General features: G+C 49.5%; 1 protein-coding gene across 5 annotated transcripts in view; it reads right to left on the bottom strand.

Annotated features, from left to right (window-relative positions):
- Positions 1-23,822, bottom strand: part of PGS1 (phosphatidylglycerophosphate synthase 1) — a 57,925-nt gene extending 34,103 nt beyond the window's left edge. For 3 of the 5 annotated variants that reach the window (XM_075994821.1, XM_075994820.1, XM_020281209.2), the window contains exons 1-7: positions 23,493-23,820; positions 13,100-13,289; positions 10,273-10,350; positions 8,590-8,689; positions 7,197-7,386; positions 6,335-6,513; positions 3,812-4,333 (exon numbers count right to left, since the gene is read on the bottom strand). In XM_075994821.1, the coding sequence (XP_075850936.1) occupies positions 3,812-4,333; positions 6,335-6,513; positions 7,197-7,386; positions 8,590-8,689; positions 10,273-10,350; positions 13,100-13,289; positions 23,493-23,635 (1,402 nt within the window). In that variant the 5' untranslated portion in view covers positions 23,636-23,820. Of the gene's footprint in view, positions 1-3,811; positions 4,334-6,334; positions 6,514-7,196; positions 7,387-8,589; positions 8,690-10,272; positions 10,351-13,099; positions 13,290-22,758; positions 23,461-23,492 lie in introns of those variants that run through there. The other 2 variants (XM_075994823.1, XM_075994822.1) reach the window with 2 other exon arrangements.
- Between the last annotated feature and the right edge of the window lie 600 nt (positions 23,823-24,422).

Below are 24,422 nucleotides of genomic sequence, written 5' to 3'. Positions count from 1 at the left end.
GCCCAAGTCTGCCCTGTAGGAGTTTGGTCTTTTTTATTTTTATTTATTTATTTATTTTTTGAGACACAGTCTCACTCTGTTGCCTGGCTAGAGTGCCTTGGCATCAGCCTAGTTCACAGCAACCTAAAACTCCTGGGCTCAAGCGATCTTCCTGCCTCAGCCTCCCAAGCAGCTGGGACTACAGGCATGTGCCACCATGCCTGGCTAATTTTTTCTACATATTTTTAGTTGGCCAATTAATTTCTTTCTATTTATAGTAGAGACAGAGTCTCCCTCTTGCGCAGGCTGGTTTCAAACTCCTGACCTTGAGTGATCCACCCGCCTCGGCCTCCCAGAGTACTAGGATTACAGGTGTGAGCCACCACACCCAGGCTCCCTTTTTTATTTTTTGAAGATAATGTATCACTCCACTGCCCTGGCTAGAATGCAGTGATGTCATCACAGCTCACAGCAACCTCAAACTCCTAGGCTCAAGCAATACTCACTCCTACCTCAGCCTCCCGAGTAGCTGGGACTACAGGTGCACACCTCCACACCTAGCTAATATTTTCTATGTTTTTAGTAGAGACAAGGTCTTGCTCAGGCTGGTCTCAAACTCCTGAGCTCAAGCAATCCTCCTGCCTCTGCCTCCCAGAATGCTAGGATTACAGGCGTGAGCCACCACACCCAGCCCCGGCAGGAACATGGGTAAAAGAGTTATCAGATGCACAGCCATTGGCAGGAATTTTCCAAACAGGCACACAGCTTGTACCCACGTGGGCCTTGCAAAAGGGTAGACAGTCAGGAAATGGTCCACTGCACCAACCATCCAAATCCACCACCACCATGTGGGCTGCCCATTCATCCCTCAACTGAAACAGGTTGTTCTGGACAAGTGACCATTAACAAATGACCAGAGAGGGTGCTGACTTAGATCCCACGATGGGTCTCAGCCACCAAGCAGGGAAGGACCTGGCCTCTCACTTCAGCACTAAATGATCTGACCCGGGGCTCCTGGCTTCAGGACAAGGCCCTCTCTGCTCAGAAGCAGCCCCCTCCACCCAACAGCCACCCCCGACCCACCTCTGCTACTCTCGCACGTGCACATGCACGTTCACATACATGCATGCCCTGGGATCCAGCTGTGGGATCGTCCATGCCTCCCCACTAATCCAGCACTCCCAGATTGCCGGGCCCCACCCACACCGGGGTGGGAGAGAGGGAGCGGCAAGAGCTTGCCAGTCCGGGAAAAGGCAAGACACACCAGAAAAGCAGGTTGGGTGTTTCAACGGTAACTGGGGAGTCACCTCACGTTTATCAGTGCTGCTCCAGGGAAATCTACCTGCAGCAGAGTCAGAACTGACAGGCCAGATACCTCCCAACCTGCAGGGTGAATTAAATGAAGGACCTAAGAGACAAGGGACCCCTCCTTAGTGCCCCATCCACAGTGCAGACGAGGAGAGAGCAACATCTTCCCGTGCCTCTGCGCACGCGTGGCTGGCAGGGGTCTGTGGCATAGCACCTCTCCAAGGATTAGCTTCTCCCCACTGCTTAGCTCTTTCTTCAGCACCCCACCCCCAGGCACTGTTGTTATTCCCAGAAGTAACAACACCAATCCGAAAACACTTTCGGCACACCCCCCCCCCCGGCCGGCTCTGAGACACCCGCCCTGAGACACCTGACTACCAGCCTGGTTGAGCCTGTGACACACACCAGGATGAGCCCCGCAGGAAAATGGGGTAGTCACTTCCCACATCAAATAGTACCTCCTGTCTACCTGAGCCGGCAGGTGGGCCTCAACGCAGCAAGTGGGACTCACTGGCCAGGTCAAAAGTTTGCTACTCCAAGCTGTGACAGTGGTTCTTAAGGCTAGGCTCAGAATCTCCTACGGAGTTTCTTGAAAACACCATGTTGGGTCCAACCCCCAAAGAGCTAGTTAAAGAAAAATGAAAGAATGGAGGAGGCAGAAGGCGCTGAGGCAGAAGGATCACTTGAGCCCAAAAGGGAGACCAGCCTACACAACATAGTCTCTTCAAAAAAAGAAATAAAAAGGTTTGGCCAAGCACAGTGGCTCACACCTGTAATTCCAGCACTCTGGGAGACTGAGACAGGAGGTTCCACTTGAGCCCAGGAGTTCAAGACCAGCCTGGGCAATATAGCAAGACCTCGTCTCTACAAAATAATTTTTTTTTTTTTTTTTTGAGACAGAGTCTCGCTTGTTGACCAGGCTAGAGTGAGTGCCGTGGCGTCAGCCTAGCTCACAGCAACCTCAAACTCCTGGGCTCAAGCAATCCTACTGCCTCAGCCTCCCGAGTAGCTGGGACTACAGGCATGCGCCACTATGCCCGGCTAATTTTATATATATATATTAGTTGGCCAATTAATTTCTTTCTATTTATAGTAGAGACGGGGTCTTGCTCTTGCTCAGGCTGGTTTCGAACTCCTGACCTCGAGCAATCCGCCCGCCTCAGCCTCCCAAAGTGCTAGGATTACAGGCGTGAGCCACCGCGCCCGGCTTACAAAATAAATTTTTTAAAAAATCAGCCAGGCTTGGTGGCACCTATAATCTTTTCTCCTTAGGAGGCTGAGGCAGGAGGATCACTTGAGCCCAGGAGTTGGAGGTTACAGTGAGCTATGACGATGCCTCTGTAATCCACCCTGGGCAGAGTGAGACACTGCCTCCATTAAAAAAAAAAAAAAAAAAAAGAGTTCACAGATGTGTGTCCGTGCAGCCTGGATTCCCCACCTGAGAAAGGGGCCAAGGCAACAGCACATTCCTCCCCCTCCCCTAGTAATTCAGGAAGCCTCCAAGACAGGAGCAGAGCAAAGCAGGCCTCCGAACTGCCCAAAGAGAAGCCAGAAAAGCCAGGGCCAGGGCCCCTCCAGGCACCATTACCCTTCTTTAAACAGACCTAGCCTCCTGGGTTATGCAGGTGCCCCGAGAATCAGACAGGACATGTGGTCACACTGCCAGAAGTGGGTACCTTCAGAGCACCTACAGGTCATGGGGTAAGCTCACTGCTAAGCACAAGTTTTAAACACATTTTGTCCATGTCTCAGAAAGGTGCACTCAAGCTCCCGTCCCTCGGTTCCCTGAGAGGGATCACGAAAAACATGCAATTCAGACTACGGCCCAGTTCCTGCCATGGGGAAGGCTGTACATTAAGTACACGCCTCCGTTTTCTCAGTTACGGGGAAAGAGGACTGGCACAGAGGAAAGCAAATGAACAGCAACAGTGAGCAACAGACAGGAAAACTGGGCTGTTGATGCTAACTAAATTAACAATCCCTGATGAATCTTCTCTGCTCCCTGAGAAGAGCACTGCCAGCAAACGAGAATTCCAGTGGTTGAGACAAGACTAAATCATGTCCCTCTCCATCTATTTTAGGAGAGAGGGTACACGTACCACATTTAAAAAAAATTTTTTGAGCCTGGTGTTACTATGTTGCCCAAGCTGGTCTCCAACTATCCTCCCACCTCAGCCTCCCAAGTAGCTGGGACCTCAGGCGCTAGCTACCACCACTACACTCGACCCATGTACCAAATTTTTAAAAATAGTCATCAAAATGATTTGACTTTATAAGTTTTTGATGCATACAAGGGAGGGAGCTTATACAACTGAAATTCACTTAAATAGGACAGCTCTCATCTCCCAGGACATGGGACAACTGTGACATGCCTGCAAGGGCTAACATGAGGACAGAAAGAGTGAAAGTGACAGGGTTCTACCAGGCAGGAGCCGCAAATAAACCAGGAGTGGTACCCCCACCCAAACCCCCGCAGTGAGCCGTCCCCCGAGTTGGAGCAGTCCTCTGGCCAGCCACTGCGCACCTTTGGCATGAAAGGTCCAGCCCCTCCGCCAGTACTCTTGCAGCTGGACCCGCTCCTGCTGCCCCAGGCTGCACACCTCGCTGTAGAACTGCCGCTCGATGTGCACGTAGGCCGCCGGGATGGCACCAGCCACCCCCTTGGCCCCGAAGAAGCCATTCACCTCTGGTGAGGCCAGCAGGATCTGGTACTCGGCCCTCGTGCCCAAGACCAAGTCCATGTAGGCCTGGGTCAGATTGAAGTAGCCAGTGGTGAGGTAGACCTTAGCGCCTCGTTCGGCCTCAGTCAGCAGGGTCTCAGTGACAATCTCGTCAATTTGAATCTCGAAGGTATTCATCTGAATCAGTGGATAAATCCAGGTGTCAGGGGCTGGCCTCCGATCACCAGCAGCCGCTGCATCCTCCTGGGTCAAGAGGGAGTCGCCATGGAAGGTCTGGGCGTGCAGCATCTGCTGGCGGGTCCTGGCCGAGTTGATCACATCCATAACCCTCTTATTGGCTGCCTTGCAATACGCAGCCCGGTCACCTAAAGGAAGACACGAGAAAGAGGAGTGATGGGAAGTGAAATGAAGGGTCCAGACTCTGCCCGGCTCAGAGAACACAGCATGTGACAGGCAAGTGCAGATGCTACGACTGATCATTTACTGAACACATGTCGAGTGAGCACAGGAAACAAAGCCCTGAGAGCTAGGCTCCTCTGTAGGTACAGCTGCCCGAGACAAGGACCTTGTCCACAAGAGCCTACACTCAGGTGGAAATAAAAGGCATGCCCACATGTAATTCCAATTATAAGAAAGCTCATAATCCGGGCCGGGCGCGGTGGCTCAGGTCTGTAACCCTAGCACTCTGGGAGGCCAAGGCAGGCGGATTGCTCAAGATCAGGAGTTTGAAACCAGCCTGAGCAAGAGCGAGACCCCGTCTCTACAATAAATAGAAAGAAATTAACTGGCCAACTAATATATATAGAAAAAATTAGCCGGCATGGTGGCGCATGCCTGTAGTCCCAGCTACTCGGGAGGCTGAGGCAACAAGATTGCTGGAGCCCAGGAGTTTGAGGTTGCTGTGAGCTAGGCTGACGCCACGGCACTCACTCTAGCCTGGGCAACAAAGCGAGACTCTGTCTCAAAAAAAAAAAAAAAAGTCAGGAGAAAAAAATAATAGGATAAAACTAAAAATACAATATAAAGAAGGAAATAAAAATAATAGAAATTAATAGAATGAAAACAACACAAAAATAGCAAATATCAACACTGTCAAAAGTTGATTCTCAGAAAAGAGGGTTAAAATAACAAGCCTTTGGGCAAGGCTGATGAGGAATAAAAGCAAAACAGGGAAGGAGTGCTATCCTGGGTCATCCTTCCTCGCTCACACAGTCTGAGCTAATAGCAGGAATGGACACCTGGGTGCCTTTCAGGGCTGGGCTATGGAACAAAGGAAAGGACCGGCCTGTGCAGGAATCCATCCTTGTGGACACCAGCAACTGCCAGGGGAGGGACACAGCCACATGCTCCATGCTGGCCACGGCTGCGGGGCGAAGGAATGCCAGGGCCACGAGCACCCCTGCACCTCTCCACATGCTCACGCCACTCTCCTGAGCACAGCTGTGCATGCCGGCACCCCCACTCCTGCCCTGATCACCCCTCATCCTTCCCTGAGAGCAGGGAACCACTTCCCCTCATGTTCATGGCTGGCATGTTATATCAGACGGGTCTGCAAATGTTTTCTTTAAGGGTCATATAGTAAATATTTTAGGCTTTGTGAGCCAAAACACAAAATTGAGGATAATATGTACATCCATTTATAACGAGAGGAAACAGATATCCACAAGTTTTTTATTTATAAAAAAACAGGCAAGTCAGATTGAGCCCTGGTTCAGCAGCCCGCAGCTCCCCCAGCACAGGGACGGGGCTTCTACCAGGCAGCCCCACATAGACGCTTCCCTTCTAGGTCCTTCCCTTCTAGGTCCTTCTAGGTCGCAGGATGCAGGGAGTTCTTCTCACACGGTCCAAGTTTAACCCCCCTTCCCCAAGTTGTGGGCACTGTTGCAAATTCAGCAGTAGCCCTTTAAGGGCCACAGGGAAGCCACAGCCACAGGAATCACAGGAATGCAAATGGCCCGGAATGCTCAGGCCAGGACTTGCCTGTTACCAGCGAACAGAGCTGGAGCTGTCCCACTTCACTTTCCAGGCAGGAGGCCACAGGCCTCAAGGGAGCTGAGAGCCACAGGGCCCGTGTGATAGGAGGTTTGGGGAACTGGCCCAAGGAGGACAGTCGCTAGGCAGGCTGCTTCCTGTAAGTCAGGGCAGGCTCCCGGCTCACTCGCCCAGGCACTCAGGCCCCGAGTCCACCGCAGAGCATGACTGATGGTCAGTGAGTCACATCTGTCTGGCTTCACGGACAAAAGCAGAATGAGGCACTGCAACACAAGTCTCCTATGCCCGCAGCAAGGCCACCCAGGTGTGCTCTTCTGGGCCCTCACCCCATCCCACCCACCACTTGCAAGAGGGGGGCAGCAACAGGCCCCTACCTTTGTAAGGATGCACCATCCCGTCCACCACCTGCACTGTGTCATCCCCCTGCAGCTGCAGGGACACATCCCCCACTGCGTCCACCAGCTCTGTGAAAAAGTCGGCAATCTCCGCGCAGTCCTGCAAGAACACGTAGCGGTCCTGGCGGTTGGTGAAGTAGGAGTCACTCAGGTTTGCGCTACAGGGAGGGAAGAAGCAGGTGAGGACTCGGGCAAGGGAGCAGCAGAGTGTCCTACTGACTCAGGTCTCAGGTGAACTAGCAGGGGAGTGACAAACTCAGGTCAGGATGCAATTAACAAAGAGCTCCTGAGCAATGACCATGTCACGAGACAAGGCAAGAGTGGCACCGAGGTGACAGAAAAGTGGACCACAAGGCTCCTCCCCTCACAGAGCTGACAATCTGGTTGAGAAGAGGAGATGCAGACATCAAGCCAATAACCACACATGCCTACCAGTGCCCGTGCTTTAGAAGCAAAAGGACCTGTATTTCCATCCTGGCTCCGACTCCTGCTTGTTTTTCCAGCTCTGACAAAGTTATTTGTCTCTCTGATATCTGTTTTTGCATGTATATCATGAGGAAAATACTACATAGAGTGACTGTGAAAATTGAGATGGTACACGTGAGTGGCCAGCACACAGTAAGCGCCCAATAAATGGTGACTATCTTCCTATCAGTCCCTGTGGGCTTCCAGCTTTCGTGGCAGAGGCAGCGCCACGGGCAATGCCTCGAGTGCATGGCCACCAGGCACACGAGCAGGTTCTCCAAGGTTTACGGGGAAAGATGTTCCTCTCTCCTTATTCTGCTGACTTCCGCCCTGGAGAGCACTAGGCAGAATCACCGACAGAGGGGAGCACACTCACCCGCTCAAGATGACGTTGTTGTCAAAGAGGTACACCTTAATGTGCTGGAGGCCGATGGTCTCGTTGAGGCGCTCAGGGATGAGGAGCCGCAGAAGTCCACGGAGGTTTGGCGTGTGAAAAAGGGACACTCGGACCTGTCCCGGAAACCTTCGCAAGAGTGGGAGCAGCATTGTGCGCGAGTTCTTCCTGCCTGCATATGTGGGAACAGAGGAAACGGACAGGTGATTCACACCAGGAAAGACGTCCTGCCTGCCAGTGAGGAATGGCGCTGCCCTCCACCCACACTGCCCACCTGCGTCAGTCCCACCAACTGGCACCATTTCTAGCCGGGGGACCTATAGACTAACTTTTACCTGGTTGCTGGCCCCACTCAGGGCAGGGAGTGCTCAGCGTAGTGGACACCTACTGTTTTTGCCACCCAGCACACACTCTTTCCTATAACCGTACCCCACCCCTACTCTCAGAATTCTGCTCCGGGTGAAGATGACTCTACCCACCCTGACCCTTCACTCCCAGCTCCACTGAACACACAGGCCCGGGCACAGCCACTCAGCACACTCCAAGCCCCTGGCAACCCCAGTTGACTCAGTGCTGGGCACACAGCCATGGCAGGCCACTTGGGAGCTCTGACCTGACTCTCAGGGAAGCAGATTCTCTTCCTATGGACAAGAGGTCATGAGGATACAGGCCTCAGCCACCAAAGGCCACCATACTGTGCCTGAGAATAAAGCCAGCCCAAAAGAAGCAGGACCAGGAGATGGATCCTAGTGAAATATCCAAACACCAAATCACAACCCACCCAAAGCAGGCCAGTCCCAAGAGTCAAAAAAAGTCTCTTTTTCGGCCGGGTGCTGTGGCTCACGCCTGTAATCCTAGCTCTTGGGAGGCCGAGGCGGGCGGATTGCTCAAGGTCAGGAGTTCAAAACCAGCCTGAGCAAGAGCGAGACCCCGTCTCTACTATAAATAGAAAGAAATTAATTGGCCAACTGATATATATATAAAAAAATTAGCCGGGCATGGTGGCGCATGCCTGTAGTCCCAGCTACTCGGGAGGCTGAGGCAGGAGGATCGCTTGAGCCCAGGAGTTTGAGGTTGCTGTGAGCTAGGCTGACGCCACGGCACTCACTCTAGCCTGGACAACAAAGTGAGACTCTGTCTCAAAAAAAAAAAAAAAAAAAAAAAAGTCTCTTTTTCTCTCAGGTAGTTTTAGCTGGGCTTTCCGTCACTTGCTGCAGAAGGAAGCCTGACTCAGATAACGAGGCAGTCCCAGCCCAGCCAACACCATCCTCAAACAGCCTCGTCTCTGCCTGAGCTCGGGGAAGTGACAGTGCCACTCCTCAAACTGAGGATCTGAGAGAGGAAGAGCCAGGGGGCTGGCGCACATACCACCTACCTCTGGAGCCCCGTGTGAAGTCCAAGAGAATGGAGACCTTGAGGTCTGAAGGAAACTTTGCTTGGACTGACTTTTCCAGAGCACTTTCCAGGCAATCCACCTATCAAGAAAAGAACCCAAAAGAAGAGAAGTGTAAAAGCCAAAAAGACGTTTGTATATTTAGAAAAACAAATCGACTTGTCAGCTAACGTCCTCAACATCCCCCTGAACACAGGTTTGCACCATCGGCACTCAGACACCAACCCCTCGACAGCTCTCCGTGAGGACAGCCTCCGTCAGGACCGTCAGAAGCCACCCAGCACCCACCTTCCTGGGTGCGAGCCTGGGCACCCAGGAAGAGAGGGGGTCTTTGAGGCAGGGGCGTGCTGCCCGAGCAGGCTGGACCTTGCCACTCTTGGAAACACTAAGACACCAGCTCCCACACATTTCAACACAGATAATCCTCACAGTCACACAGCAAACAGCGCCCTGCTCTTGGAGAGCACTCAGTACATATTTGCTGAAAGAACGGATCCAAGACATAACCTGCCCACTGGCTATTCTCCATGCATTGGACATTACATTCTTCTCCCACAAGAACAAACAAGCTTCCCAAACTTGCATCTAAGGTTGTGTCCCGAAAATAGAGGGAGAGGCAGAGAGAGGAGAGGGGGGAAGCACGTGTGCTAACCGTCCTTCCCCCTCTTCCTCCACACTCCAATCCTTCCAGCTCCCACCTGTGAGTTTCTGAACAAGGATGGACCAAGAAACAACATTTACTATGGGCAATGGGCCCGTTTTACTACCTCTGAGCAGAAGGCAACCCCAGGAGACCAAAACAAAGTAATGATGTCACTTACACATTCACTTCGACTCAACTTTAGGTTCTGCTGGAGCACCAAAACCTGCTCTGGCCCATACCACAAGCAGCAACCCTCATACAAACCTGGTGACTTCTGGCTCCTTCCCTCTCCTCCCCATCTCACTGTGAATGACAAGTGTGGCATGACAGCAAGTCTAGGTAGAACAAGGCTGGCCACAGGCCTAGCACCTGACGCCAGCCATTGGCAAAACCAGCCAGCCTGACCAGCACCCAGGTCTGTTTGTCTAGTACAGGGTCAGAAAACCTCTTGTGAAAAAGGCCAGATAGTAAATATTTTGGCTCTACAGGCCAGATGGTCTCTGTTACAACCACTCAGTTCTGCTGTCGCAGCATGAGAACAGCCAAAGGATAACACACAAATGAATAAGCATGGCTGTGTTCCAACAAAACTTTATGAAAACAGAAATTTGAATTTCACATATTTTTCATAAGTCACAAAATATTCTTTTTCTTGTTTTTCCCCCCCAATCATTTGAAAATGTAAAAAGCACTCTCAGCTCATAGGCCATAAACAACAAGTGGCAGGCCACACTGGGCCAGTGGGCCGCAGTCTGCCGAGCCCTAGACTGGTAGACAGAGCAGTCTAGAGTGTCCCGTGCAGGGTGAGGAGGACACTGGGCAGTAAGGCCAGAGGTCCAGATTAGGCCTCCTCTCACCTTCCTCCCCAGCCCTCCTGATATGCCCATAGCTGAGGCCACAAAAATAAGAGCTGGCTCTGAGATGGAGGCCACAGAAAGACAGCTCTGCACCAACCCCACAGGCCGGGACGCACTGGAGCCAGTTCACTGTCGCTGCTAGGAATGCCTCCCCATAAACCTTACCAGTTCCTGCTCCAAAGGACCTGTCCCCAGGTAGAGGGATGCCATCACAACCCGCCTCTTGGCTACTTTTATCTGTCCCTGAAAGAAGAGAAAAATTCAAAATTCACATTCATCATTTTCATAGTTCACTAAAAAAAATACAACCCCTTGACCTTGGAGGCAAATCACACTCCAAGCTAAACTGTCCTATGTCTTCACCAATTAATATTTAAAGCAAGCCCAAAACGTGTATAGTAACCTACCAAATAAGACTCACAACCCTAATTTAAAGAACTCAGCTCACATAGTAGTCTTAGCCTACTACAAAATGCAATTAAAAAGAATGAAGAAAAAAAAATGAAGGAGATCTGTGCATACTGACATGAACGTGCCCAATGGATTGCTAAGAGACAAAAGCAAAATACTCACAGAATGCAACCCACGCTCCCACCTATTTACAGCTGTGCACGTGTGTGCACATGCATCTGCAGGAACATGGAGAATACATGCCAAACTGTGGCGAGGTGCCCAAGGAGTGGTGCTTGAAGGAAGGGGGCATGGATGCAAATCTGTACTCTACTTTCTACCCATCTGCATGGTTTCAGTTGTTTGTAACGAGCATGTTACTACTTTTGAATAATAGAGACAGACAGGTACACAGACACACAAACAGAACACAGTAATACCCAGAGGTGACACACTGAATCAGTCCTAATAGCCAGGGTCCTCTCCTTAGACCTTGCTCCAGCCCAAGAGAACACCGATTCCATCTCTGAAGCTCTCAGCAGCCCCGCCCCAGAGATGGGTAGCGAGGGCAGAAAGAATGGCAATGCCACCAAAGATACGCAGGAGAACAAGGAGAGAGGGAGGACAGTATGGCATCTACCTGCTTCCCTATCAGAAGGGGCATCACAGCCCAGCCTGAATCAAGACAGGAAGACGGGCATCTGAACACATGAACACACCAATGAGAAAAATTTATGAACAAGGAAAAAACAAAACAAATTTCCAAGGTTGCTATTTCCCTTTGTTTTGTTACAAATTAGATGCTTGTAGGGTGACTATGAAGAAAGAGAAATAAAAAAGGCATAAGGAGCCAGGCATGGTGGCTCACACGTGTAATCCTAACACTTAGGGAGGCCAATGTGGGAGGACCACTTGAGCTTAGGAGTTCAAGACCAGCCTGAGCAAAGACGAGACCCTGTCTCTACTAGAAACAGAAACATTAGCCAGGCATCATGGCATGCTGCTAGTCCTAACTACTCAGGAGGCTGAGGCAGGAGGATTACTTGAACCCAGGTTGCAGTGAGCTATGATGACGCCACTCTACCCAGGGTGACAAAGCAATACTGTCTCAAAAAAAAAAAAAAAAAAAAAAAAAGGGTATAAGGCAACTTAGTCCAGGCAACCAAAACATATGCATTTGCTGTAGGACACTACATCCTACAGGACAACCATGGCTGCAACAAAGGCATGAGGACCAGGCAGGAACCAATGCTGTCCTCTACTTTTGCTGTCTGTCCCGGGAAGACATGCTACTCAACATAATGCCAGTCAGGAGAATCCACCCACGATTCAGCCTCGAATGCAGAAAAGGGAAGCCTTGGCTTCTTCCCAGCCTGCTGGACCAAACCCCTCTCCCCCTTATTGGCCTCCTAAGGACCACCCACCCCAGGCAGGTGCATAGTGTGGCCCAGACTCCTTGCCAGAGGACCATAATGTGGAGACAGTCATTCACCCGGAGCTTATTAGGACACTAAGAAGAACTGCCTTTGAAAAACCTGTTTCTTCAAGCCAAGGAGAGAACCAAGTAGGAGCAAAGAGCAAACAGTTGCAGCATCATTCTACACAAACAAGGATGCAAAGGCAAGCAGTGCGGGGAGGCGGGTGAGGGGGAGAACAAAAGGACATGCCCATGTGCACACGTGCCACACACAGATGCATTCTAGAAGGAGCCAGCCAGAAATTAAGCTAAGTGTGGATCAACAGAACAAGAGGGCAAAGAAGAGAAGATGGGCAGGCACTCAAAAGAATGAGGTCATTTTTTTCTGCACGAAGATGAATCTCTACCTATATCTTCTATTACCTCCCAGCATTCTGCCTGCCCAGCCTCAACAGACCTTCATTCTAACATCATTGCTAATGTGAACTCGGAGTTCATGTTGTTAAAAATTAATTAGTGTTGAATTACTTCATTCCAATTAGCAATTTAACCAGAATAACTAGACCTAGTATGTAAACCTGAGTAACATGTTGACAGCTGAGCCCCCAAATGCAAAGTGGGAAGGCACACACTTGAAATAGAACCAGGACTACAACTCCTGAAACCAGGACATCCAGGTTCCCAGTTATCTTTAAATGCCTCTTCATACATATCAATTCCCACCGGTGGGTCTTCACATCTGGATATTACACCTACTAAGATGACACTACTGTATTTGGAAATGTTTCCAGGAGCAGGGGTCCAAGATGTGGACTAGACAGGGGTTCATTTCTCCCCTAGCACATTCACCAGGGACGTTCCCATGTGGCCCACATGTCCTCACCAACCTCCCTTCTAGTGACCTACAATTTCAACATACAACAAAGGGAATCGATGTGTCCACAAGAACCAAAGCCTATGCCTCTGTCCTCACTGTTCCCTTCTCTGAGAGGCTGGCGCCACAGGTGAGCTTCTGACTGAGGCTCAATGCAACTATCTGTGACACTGCAACCTAACCGGTAGAACCGTGAGGGAGTAAGCTGAGCAGCATCCAAAGCTGCCAGGACAGAAGGCATTCAGGACTCACCAATCCGATCCCCAAAACCTCTAACTAGGACTTCTTTCCTTTAGACACAACTTACTCACCTTCATGAGCTCGAAAAACTCTGCTGGGGAAGAAAGCACCCTGACGTGAGAACTGGAGACTCCGAACTCTGGAACCAGGTTTCTGATCCACTGGAACCTGTGCACGCCCTCTGGACACAGGCAGCAAGGTGGGGCGGTGACCTGGGGAACAGTTGGAGACAGTAGGGGAGCCAACAGCAGCCATGGTGACCTGGTTAAGGAAACATGCGAGTGGGTTATACTCCTCAAATACTTCTGCAGATGCCTCTCTCAGGTTGGGGGCAGGGGCGAGGAGGAGGGGGTTTTCTTGGCTACTTTCAGATTTTCTAAAGTGAGCCCAAGTCAAGCTCTGCAAAAGGGTTTTTCCTTCAGCCTTCCTTCCTCGTACTAGCCTTCTAGCTGAACAACTCAAAAAGTGTCAACGTCTGTGGATAAACCCCAAACTTTAAGTTGATTCCAAACTCAGGGACCAAATTTAGAGCAGCCAGAAGTCAACTCACAAAAGCCACCACATAGTTTTAACAATGCCACCTCCTAACAAATCCAACTCAAAAAACATCTGTGTGCAGACAGCATTGAAAGATATCCATGGAAAAATCAGCTTGGAGCAGTAGCACCTTTAGTCCCAGGTACTCGGGAGGCTGAGGCAGGAGGATCGCTTGAGCCCAGGAGTTTGAGGTTGCTGTGAGCTATGATGAGACCACCACACTCCAGCCTGGGGGGTGGGGGAGGGAGGGAGGGACCAATTGGAACAAGGGTAAGTCTGGCAGAAGTCTGACAATCACAACCCAGATCCCTAGTTGTATCATTCATAGGATAAACAGGGTTTCTATTCAAAGAAAGACCCAGAAAAATAATTTTTTCTCTTTAAAACTCAGATTTGGAGAGAAAAGCTGGAACAGGAAGAGGCTGGAGAAAAGGAGCTCATCTCCAGAGAGATGACGAGAAGTGCCCCTTTACCAACAGATACATCCTTTTTGGGGGCTGCACCCCATCTCTGACTGGCACTAGCTTGACTACACAAAGCTCAGCCCTGGCAGAGTCCGCACGCCACTGAGGCTGAGCCTGGAGGAGATGAGGCTCTGCCCACGAGCCACGTTTCTGCTGCTCGGTGACTGAGACACCTACAGGGCATGGGCTGGAGGGACTGCACACCCAGACCCAACGCGACTTTGAATTCCAGTCCCGCAAACAGCAGCAGGAAAATCCTCTTCGATGTGTAACATTAAGAGAGACTCTGAGGAAAAGATGCTCAAATACCCCACAGCCTGAATGGCCACAAATTCCAGGAAGATGATTTCACTTGCTCGCTTCATGATAAAGCACTGCATCTTCCCAGGGTTCATAAATGTCCCTGCACAGACGCCAGATGGCCCGCAGCTGTGCTTCCCAGAAAGCCCACCGGCCTGTAGTGGCGATTCACTGCCAAGAAAACTTTAGTCAACAGCAAGAGGTGCCGGCCCTCTGGAACCTGGAAGTCTGAAACTGGCCCCGGCCCTCCAGAGCAGAGCTGGGGAAGCAGCTGCTCTCTCCCGCTGTCTCTAGAGGCGGCGATGCCACTCATGGGCACAGACCTGCAAACTAAAGGTCTAGCTGTGTGATCAAAGGATTTCCCAAACCATGGGCCACAGAGAAGGAAGGATCCTTCAGTCCACCGGAAAACCATGGGACAATGGGAAGGGTGCACAGCAACCTGTCTGAGGCCCCAGAGGGGCCTAACATCTACTATCCGTCAGTGAAACACAGTCTGTTTGTTGGGGAAGGCCGACAGCAGGGTAAGATCAACACCTGCCCTGTCTCCAAGCACTGCTGCCATTCCTCAGACCACACAAGAAGCAGGGCACTGCCTGCGCCACTCCACACCACATGGGCAGTCCTGCAGTGGCCTTCCTAGGAGCCCAGAAACACAAACCAGCTCCCAAAAAGGTGAGGAAACCCTCCTTGGCACACAGCAACCCAGAGGAGGGCAAGTGTCAACTTAAGCCTCAATTCAGGTTATCACGTGAGCACCTATTGTGTACCTTGAAGGGTACAAATGAAGAACCAGGTACATTCTCTGCCTCTCACAACCTTGGTAGCCTAACAGACCTACACATCTGAAATGCTCTAAAAACACAAGAGGAAATGCTAAAGTTAATGAAATCAAGGTCAAAATGTCCAGTGCATATGCTACAAATGATCATGCCTGAGCCACTGGGGAGGTTTTACAGCAGCCTATCCTGAATGGGCCTTGAATAATCTGTGGAATTCAAACAGGAAATGCAGAAAGGGGGTGGGGGTGCTCCGGGCAAGGAAAGGTATGAGCAAATAGAAGAGGAACTAGCAAAAACCACTCTCCAGAGAAAAACCTCTGAAGGCCTCAATAGCCCAGAGAGCACCACCCACCCACACACACACACACACACACACACACACACACACACACACACAGTCTACCAGGTGTCAGGGTCCACCCATCACCCCTGCCCTGCCTGGGAGAGAGCCACTGTGGCAGGTACCAGGCTGGACCAGCCCCAGCACCCTGCGGCTCCGTAGGCAGGTCTCTTTCCTACCAGGCAGCTCTCCCTGGGAATGTTCCACCAGGGCCTCCATCCAAGAGTTACAGAAGGCTTTTTTATGTTGGCTTCCCACTTAATCTGTGTACTGACAGGTTTATTTTTGTTAGAGAAGAGAAGGAGCTGAAAGCCAATTAGGTTTCACAGATTCATTGTGGAGACTCAACCTTCAAGCGACAATTTTACGTATCTAAAAAGGAAGGTGGTTAGAAAAGAAGCAAAGACACTCTGGGAGGCTGAGGCAGGCAGATTGCTCAAGGTCAGGAGTTCAAAACCAGCCTGAGCAAGAGCGAGACCCCGTCACTGCTATAAATAGAAATTAATTGGCCAACTAATATATATATATAGAAAAAGTTAGCTGGGCATGGTGGCGCATGCCTGTAGTCCCAGCTACTCGGGAGGCTGAGGCAGGAGGATTACCTGAACTTGAGCCCAGGAGTTTGAAGGTGCTGTGAGCTAGGCTGACGCCACGGCACTCACTTTAGCCTGGGCAACAAAGTGAGACTCTGTCTCAAAAAAAAACAAAAAAAAGAAGCAAAGAGTTTTATAAAGGTCCTCACCATCACAGCACATGCCGAGGAGACCATGTCTGGATTGGTGACACTCAAAGTCCAGGGGAAGCACACCAGCAGGGCAGAGCGGCCAATCCCCATTCTAAACCCGCACTGCTCACTCCTCCAGGGCCTGCTCAGGGGCCCATTTTCTTCCTTCCACATCAGCCAGAACCCCATGGGGGTTAGTTCCCGGCTTTCCGCAACCTAACTCCTGGGAATTTTCTCAGAAAAGGTTTATCCCGGAGCTAGCAGCAGCCCCTGCTGCACAATAATTCCACCTCCAGGGGCCGACCACCTGCAAAGGCAATTCCCCGCACACCAGGGTGGTTTACTAAGAAACCACACGTCCCAGTCAAGAAACCAAGCCCCAAGTGATTTGAGGCGGCAGCAAGGCTGTGGTTACTTTACCCAAGAAGCCTAGCTGTGTGTCACATTCAGCATTTAGAGAACCCAGTACACACACACAATTTCCACATCTAGACCAGGGCTCCCCCGAATCGCCTCTTTCTAGATAGCATCTAGTTCCCAGTTCTAGTTAGAGGAAGGAGGAAGTGGTAGGGGATGGGAAGTCTGATGATAAGGTTCTGCCAACCCTGCTTCTCTGAAGGCTCCGTCCTTTACTCAGGAATACTGGGGAAGTTTAGAGAACAGGGCCATGGCAAGGGCACACGGTCCCCTACAGCACCAGTGCCTCGGGATTCAAAATCTGACAAGCGGTACTACTTTACCCTATAAACCTCGGCAATGACCAAAACCAATGAACAAGCAGCGCAAAACAATCCGCAGCCTGCAACCCTAAAGCTGAAATGGGACCGGCATCCTCTCGGATTCAGCCCAGCTCCAGCTACCGCCCACAGGACACTTGACGCTGGGCAAAGGTTCAGTCATATGATTTAAGGCTTCCTGTGGAATTTGCAGACAAATCCCCCGAACTGGGCAGTGGGCTCAGCTTAAGCACTTCTGACCCCTCCCTGACCTGTGGGCCTAGTGAGTATGGAGGAGGAAGAGCGGTGGGGAGAGGAGGTAAGTTTCTTCCCACCATCTCAAGGAGGCTGGGGTAACCACCAAGTGAGGACAGTGGAAGCCTGCCTGGCCCACCTGCACACACACCCCCATGAGAAGCACGGGACCTCAGTGGGACTTTAGCTTAGAATAAGCAGCCAAAGTGAAATAGTGCAAGCACACAGCAGTTACGTGGCTATGGAACACACCTATGGACACAAGAAGCTTTGGGGAAAATAAGAAAAGGCATTTCTCCCTTTTGCAGGGAGACAGTTTTCCATTTCATCAAACACTTTGAAGCAGCAAGTGCCTCGTGGAAAAACACTGGCACACCTCACCTTTCTCCTCTGGATATGCAGCAGTGTGCCTGGCGGTCAACCCAGCTCCCACAAACACTACAGAATCATACCTAGGTCTACACTTCATCTTTAGAAGACTCTTCCACATCCTCTCCAGGTGTCAGAAAACACACATCTGCTTCCCCTGGAGCTGCAGTACCTAATGTCACCCACTATCAATGGGACACAAGTAGTTAAGTTGGCCAACATCTTAGGGTTTTATCAAAATAGGGTATTGAGGCTTTAAACAAAGACTATGTTAAAGCTGAAGGTCTGTCTTCAGGCTACCCACAACGGCACCACAGATAGGGCACCCGGCACAGAGCATTAATTCAGTGTCCCTCACCATGGGCTGGGAGACATGGTCTAAAGGTCCATGTGCCCTTCTGAAACTGTAAGATAAGATTCATGGTACAGACTTTGTGGTCTGGATCCCGTCCAAATCTGTACAAAACGATGAAAAAAGGAGCTTTTAACAGAAACTGAGCTCTCTGGATTGCAATATTTTCAGAAACTACTTTTTTAGAAAAACCCACCCTAGCCCTCAGTCATACACATTTAGATGTAAAAAAGTGAAGTGATGAGAAAAGAGCAACAGTCATAACACTTCCTGAGAAAGACTCCAGAAACTACGTGAAGGTACCGTACTTCCTGCAACCCTGGCAGCAGGCGGCCCTTCCTGACTAATGCAAGACCCAAACCCGAGGATGGGAAATGAGTGTGGATTCCCGGAGGTTACAAAAGACCAACGGCCTGCTGAACTCCCACAACAAGTCCAGCACGAGAGGCCAGGGCTTCCAGCGTTCGCTTGCATGCTGCCAGATGACTCTCCATTTGGCTTAGCCAAAAGGAAGTTAGTTACATTGGGGGCCAGAAATCTAAAATATATTTATAACCCATAATACACCTAGGGTAGCCAAATGCACCCAGACACATCAAAGTGCCTGAGGAGAACCAATCCCATGTTCTACTACTCCAAACAGCTTCAGCCAGCCAGACTCCTAACCACCTCGAAATCAACTCGTTTACATTAATCAGAAAACACTATTTACAAGAGGATTACCTATGAGAACATTTTACTCCCAGGTTGGTTTCCACCTGCCTACCAGCACACAACTGATTGAGCCTAATTCATCACCAGCTACAATGCGCTTAGGGACACTTGTTAATATTAATAAGGCTACAGTTGGGAAAGTCAGTCAGTTGTAAATCTTTCAATTCGCTGCAAGATCAAATGTGAATTATCTAGAAAAATTATGCTTTGATTCTAATATCCACCTCCCAGCACATTATACTGTTACAAATAAACCAAGAGATGGCTGTCCTGAACTCTAAGGAGTAAGGAAGACTGGGTCCCAACATTATAAAGTTCAAAGACGAAGTAACTTCCAGAAATCTGGTGGTCCCTCAGAGTAGTAACTACTTACAAGCTGAACTGGTCTGCCATTGCAATATAAGAAAATCTAATGGAAAGAACAGTCTGCTAGTTACCTGTTTCTTTTATAACACAAGAAAGTAAGGAATCCCTCCCCCTCCAACACACACACCCACTCAAGCACCTAGAATAGAAAAAATGGGACTTAAGTTTGAAAGATAAAGACCATTAGGCACATACAACTCAAATTAAAAATAGCTTAAAAAGAAAAAAAAAGGTAGGCCACAGGCCGGGCGTGGTGGCTCACGCCTGTAATCCTAGCACTTTGGGAGACCGAGGCGGGCGGATTGCTCAAGGTCAGGAGTTCGAAACCAGCCTGAGTGAGACCCCATCTCTACCAAAAATAGAAATAAATTAATTGACCAACTAAAAATATATATACAAAAAATTAGCCGGGCATGGTGGCGCATGCCTGTAGTCCCAGCTACTCGGGAGGCTGAGGCAGTAGGATCGCTGAGCCCCAGAGATTGAGGTTGCTATGAGCCAGGCTGACGCCACGGCACTCACTCTAGCCTGGGCGACAAAGTGAGACTCTGTCTCAAAAAAAAAAAAAAAAAAGGTAGGCCACAGAGAAAATATTTCCTTGCATGGTAGGCAAATTCAAGATCAGGGACTAACACCCTATTAATACATTCCCCACTAGGTCTCACCTACTCCAAATAACCAGCCCATTCTGTGTAGCCCCATGACTCCAAAAATCTCTATCTGAAGCATCTGTCCCCCTCTGCTGAGCTCCAGCCCTGTCACAGTCAGCTGGACACTGAACACCTCCACCTGGAGGGACCTGGATACTAACTAACAGGCCCAAGTTCACTTTATCATCATCCCCAAACCTACTCCTCTTCCTTCTCCCTGTTTCAGTGCAGTGTTCCAACCTCCATGCGCCATACCAGGACTGATTCTAATCTAGCCCTCTTTTCTGCTCCCACTGCCCTGATCTCATATGGACTCTCAGAGCCTGCCCTTCCTGGGTGGTCTCTGGCCCAAAAGACTGACATGCTCCTAGCTCCTCTCTCCCTTCCTTCCTCCCCTACTTGGTATCCCCAGTCAGCTCCTAGAAATGGTTTCAGTACCAGGGGGACCTCAGAATTGCCTTCCATCACTCACTCATGTTCATTCCTTGAACATCTGCTCCCCCTCTTCTTCACCCAGCCTACTCTTACCCTTCAAAACAGCTCAGAGTGACTGCTATCAGGAAGCCTTCTATGACCTCCAGGTGCCTCTCCTAGGTACTGCCATGACCTTCTACCTACTTTCCTGTAATTGTCTGTTTATGGGTCAGAGTATCTTAGAGGTGGGCCTGTCTTTATCTTTGCTTCCTCAGTACCTACCACAGCACAGCAGTGCTCTATACACACATGAATAAATGAATGGATCCAGCATCCCTAATGATAATGAGTCAGATGCTTGCTTAAGAGGAAACAACAGTACTTCTAAATCATTAATTAGCAGTAATTTTAAGTAGAGTTCTGTCTTTATGGCCGTCTCTATGCCTGAAAGAAAACACCAGTAAAAGAAATGTTCCTTTTGCTAGCCATGAAGATTTAGCAGCCCCTCCAACAACTGAGTCAGACTAACAACCTAAAATCTAAAATAATTTAAACACATGACTACACAGACTACTAGCAATGAATCAATGATTAGTGAGTTACAAGAAACCACATCATTCGGGGAATGAGGAATTGGGAGGTGCAACTGAACAAAGGAGAAGAAACGAAAGTCAGCAGTCAATAAAGGGTGAGTAGCCACAATAGACATGAATAACTCCGATCACTAAGGCTACAAAGATTCAGAAAAAGATCTGCAAACTGAATAAGGCAAAGAAAGGGTCAAAAACTTATCACTCAATACTCAATACTAGTATCACTCAATACTAGTCAAAGCATTTATCCTCAGTCCTAGCATAAGCATTACTTCCAAGATTTATAAAACAAGAACTTCTGGGCTGGTCCAAGTGCAGTAGTGTTTACAACTAATTGATCACAATGAGTTACATATTCCTTTGTTCTTTCTCCACTCCCACTGTTTCACTTGACCAGCCTAAAAAAAATAATTTTTTTAAAAAAGAACTTTTGACTTTAATGCCCAAGAAACTGAGCTTCTGGTTGAATTGTTGACCCAGAGAAACAACTATCCCTCTCAGCTAAATGAAGAAGAAATTTGGAGCCACACAAACTACATCCACTGATATTATTTACAAAAAAACACTTTGGGAAGTTAATTTAGACTATCCCCACTGCTCCTCCCACCATCAATAAAAAAGGCAATCATAGGCATCTGTACTCGAATATGTATGGCAGCACAATTCACAATTGCAAAGATGTGGAAACAACCCAAGTGCTCTTCAATCCATGAATGGATTAGTAAAATATGGTGTATGTATATACTATGGAATACTACTGAATTACAAAAAACAATGGTGATCTAGCACCTCTTATATTATCCTGGATAAGCTTGAGCCCATCCTTCAAAGTGAGGTATCACAAGAATGGAAAAATAAGCACCACATGTACTCACCATCAAATTGGTACTAACTGATCAACCCTAAGGTGCTCACGTGGTAGTAATATCCATTGGGTGTCAGTCAGGTGGGGGTGAGTAAACTCAACTAATGGATGCAGGTGCACAGAGTATGGGGGAAGGGCACGCCTCAAGCCCTGGCTTGGGCGAGGCAAAGTCATTACTTGTAACCAAAACGTTTGTACCCCCATAACATCCTGAAATTTTTTTATAAAATTTTAAAAAGGCAGAGTCATGTGAAATGCCTTTTTCAAAAGAATTTGTGGAGATTGCCCCAACACTCTTTAGTAATCAATTCTAATGTTAAACAATGATTAATAATGAAATGTTTTTCATATAATTTAAACACATAGAGGGAAATGACAAAGTCAGCTAAACATCCTGTCTTTGAGGATAGAACGTTTTTTGAAACTTTAAACCAAATCTCAGTGGTTTGATGCCCAGATGTATAAGTCATCTGACTTCACTATCTATTGAAACAAACAGGTCTTTTACTAAGTACCAAAAAAATGAAAATGAAATACAGAAAATAGAGAGGCCACCTGTTCTACACCCCCACTCCCACCAGGTTCACCTATGTGCAACTCAGAGCCATTCTCATCAGTGGGCTTCCAAGAGTTTCTTTCTTTTTTTTTTTTTTTTTTTTTTTTTGAGACAGAATCTCACTTTGTTGCCCAGCTAGAATGAGTGCCATGGCGTCAGCCTAGCTCACAGCAACCTCAAACTCCTGGGCTCAAGTGATCCTTCTGCCTCAGCCTTCCAAGTAGCTGGGTCTACAGGCATGCGTCACCATGCCCGGCTAATTTTTTCTATATATATTAATTGACCAATTAATTTCTTTCTATTTATAGTAGAGACAGGGGTCTCGCTCTTTGCTCAGGCTGGTTTCGAACTCCTGACCTCGAGCAATCTGCCCGCCTCGGCCTCCGAAAGTGCCAAGAGTTTCATACTGCCCTGAATCTATCACCTAAAAGTTCCCCTTAATCCAACTTAAGTTATTGCTGAAAAGCTTCCACCAACAGCTCAATATGAATTAAGCTCTCTGTACCTATAATCAGCACACATGGCTGGATTCCAGATCTCCGTACTAAGGCAAGGAGGTCAAATCTCACCCAAGGAGCACAGACACAAAATCTAAGACAATGCAAGCACAACTAAAGGAGACAGTTCTAAGGTTTTTTGCTTGTTTGTTTAAGAATCAAGTGTAAGGCTCAAATCTCTCTAATAATAAAACTATTTGCACAAAATTATTTTTTCCTCTTTTCTTTAATATTACCAATAGTAGCAGGCCTCTTGGGTCAGCATGTTCTTGGCCAATGTTGACTTTTGAAGACCACTGCCTGAACAAATTGCTCCAAAGCCTACTTTCACCATTTACATAACTCACTTCAGTACTTTTCCAGAACACAGGCACTTTAAAAAGTGTAAAAAGGGTTTCAAGTGGTTCCTCTTCCCACGCCTGAGTGTTACTGACCGAGGATTGCTTCACAGCTCTCTCTGGCAGGATGTGAGAAACGCTGCACACACAAAATCCCAGCAGGGCTGATTCACTCCCGCCAAGTCACCTCACAGCCAGGATTACTTAAGGGAAAGACCCCTCCGAACCCAAACAGTGTCTCTCGCGACAAGACTCTCCAACATTCACATCCTAGGGCCCAACCAAGATTTAACTTTAGCCTCCGGAGCTTGAACGAAGCTCCGTGAGCGTACACACAGTTCCTCCTCCAAAGTGTAGGTGGACAGAGGCCGGGACTCCACCAAGCACGGTGGAGACGGGGAACAAGGACTGGCCGGGCTGCGCTGGAGGCCCACTGGGCTGGACCCGGCTGACAGTGGCGCACGGGTCGCCCGCCCACCCTTCCTCAAGGCCAGGGGAGACGCAGGGAAGCCAGGCGCTGAGCCCTGGGCGACAGAAGTGGGCCTGGGGACACTGGGAGGGGCTCGCTGTGGATGCCGGGGGCCGGGCCGGGGACGCCGGGTCCAGGCTCTCAGGCCGGCCGCCTGTCTCACCTCCTGCGCCGGCGGTCGTGGTTCCTGCCGAGGCGGTCGGACAAGCGCCCCAGGAGCGCGGCCAGCCCCGGGCGGCCAGGCAGGAGGCCCAGCAGTCGCCTCCAGAACACCGGCGCCGCCGCCGCCGCCGCAGCTGCCGCCATGGAGACTCGCGGCTTCCGCTTCCGCTTCTGGCGCGCTAGAACTTTATTGACAACAGAGAGCGCGAACACGCCGGCAGCGCGCAGGCGCGGGAGCCCCGGCCCGGGGGAGGGCGGTCCTGCACGGCTCCCCACCAGCCTCAGTTTCCACCCCCTACAGACCACAGACCACGCAGTGGTCTCTCCGCGGGAGGGCAGCCGAGAGCCCGCCGGTTAAACGCGCAGGGAGGTGTGCACAGGTGTACGAGGTTGCCCGCACACCTGCACTCCATCATCACAGGTCCCGGAGGAAAGGATGCCTTGTGCTCACGCCACGACCCCACCCCCACCAGCTGTCAAAATTGACCTCGCAGTGGTGGGATTTCTTTTCAGGACCATTATCTATTTCAAGCTGGACTTGGTAGAGTGTTAGACGTGTACGACCCCCCTAAGGTGTTAGTTAGACCTGGACAAAGTCTTGTAACAGGCGTCCTCAAACTACGGCCCTGGGGTGTTTTTGCCCGTTTGTTTTTTTACTTCAAAATAAGATATGTGAAGTGTGCATAGGAATTTGTTCATAGTTTTTTTAAAACTATAGTCCAGCCCTCCAACAGTTTGAGGGACAGTGAACTGGCCCCCTGTTTAAAAAGTTTGAGGACCTAAATTCCAGGTCTAGTTTTTGAAGAAAAAAAAAAAAAAAAAGTTTGAGGACCCCTGTGACTTGTAACTTGATTAACACTCACGCACCAAGGTGCACAGAACCATGGAAAATCCCCACCAGACTGAGGGGGGAACAAATTTCCACCTTGTT

Source organism: Microcebus murinus, chromosome 18, assembly GCF_040939455.1.
Source record: "Microcebus murinus isolate Inina chromosome 18, M.murinus_Inina_mat1.0, whole genome shotgun sequence".
Taxonomy (NCBI): Eukaryota; Metazoa; Chordata; class Mammalia; order Primates; family Cheirogaleidae; genus Microcebus; species Microcebus murinus.
This window is presented reverse-complemented; position numbering and strand designations above follow the sequence as displayed.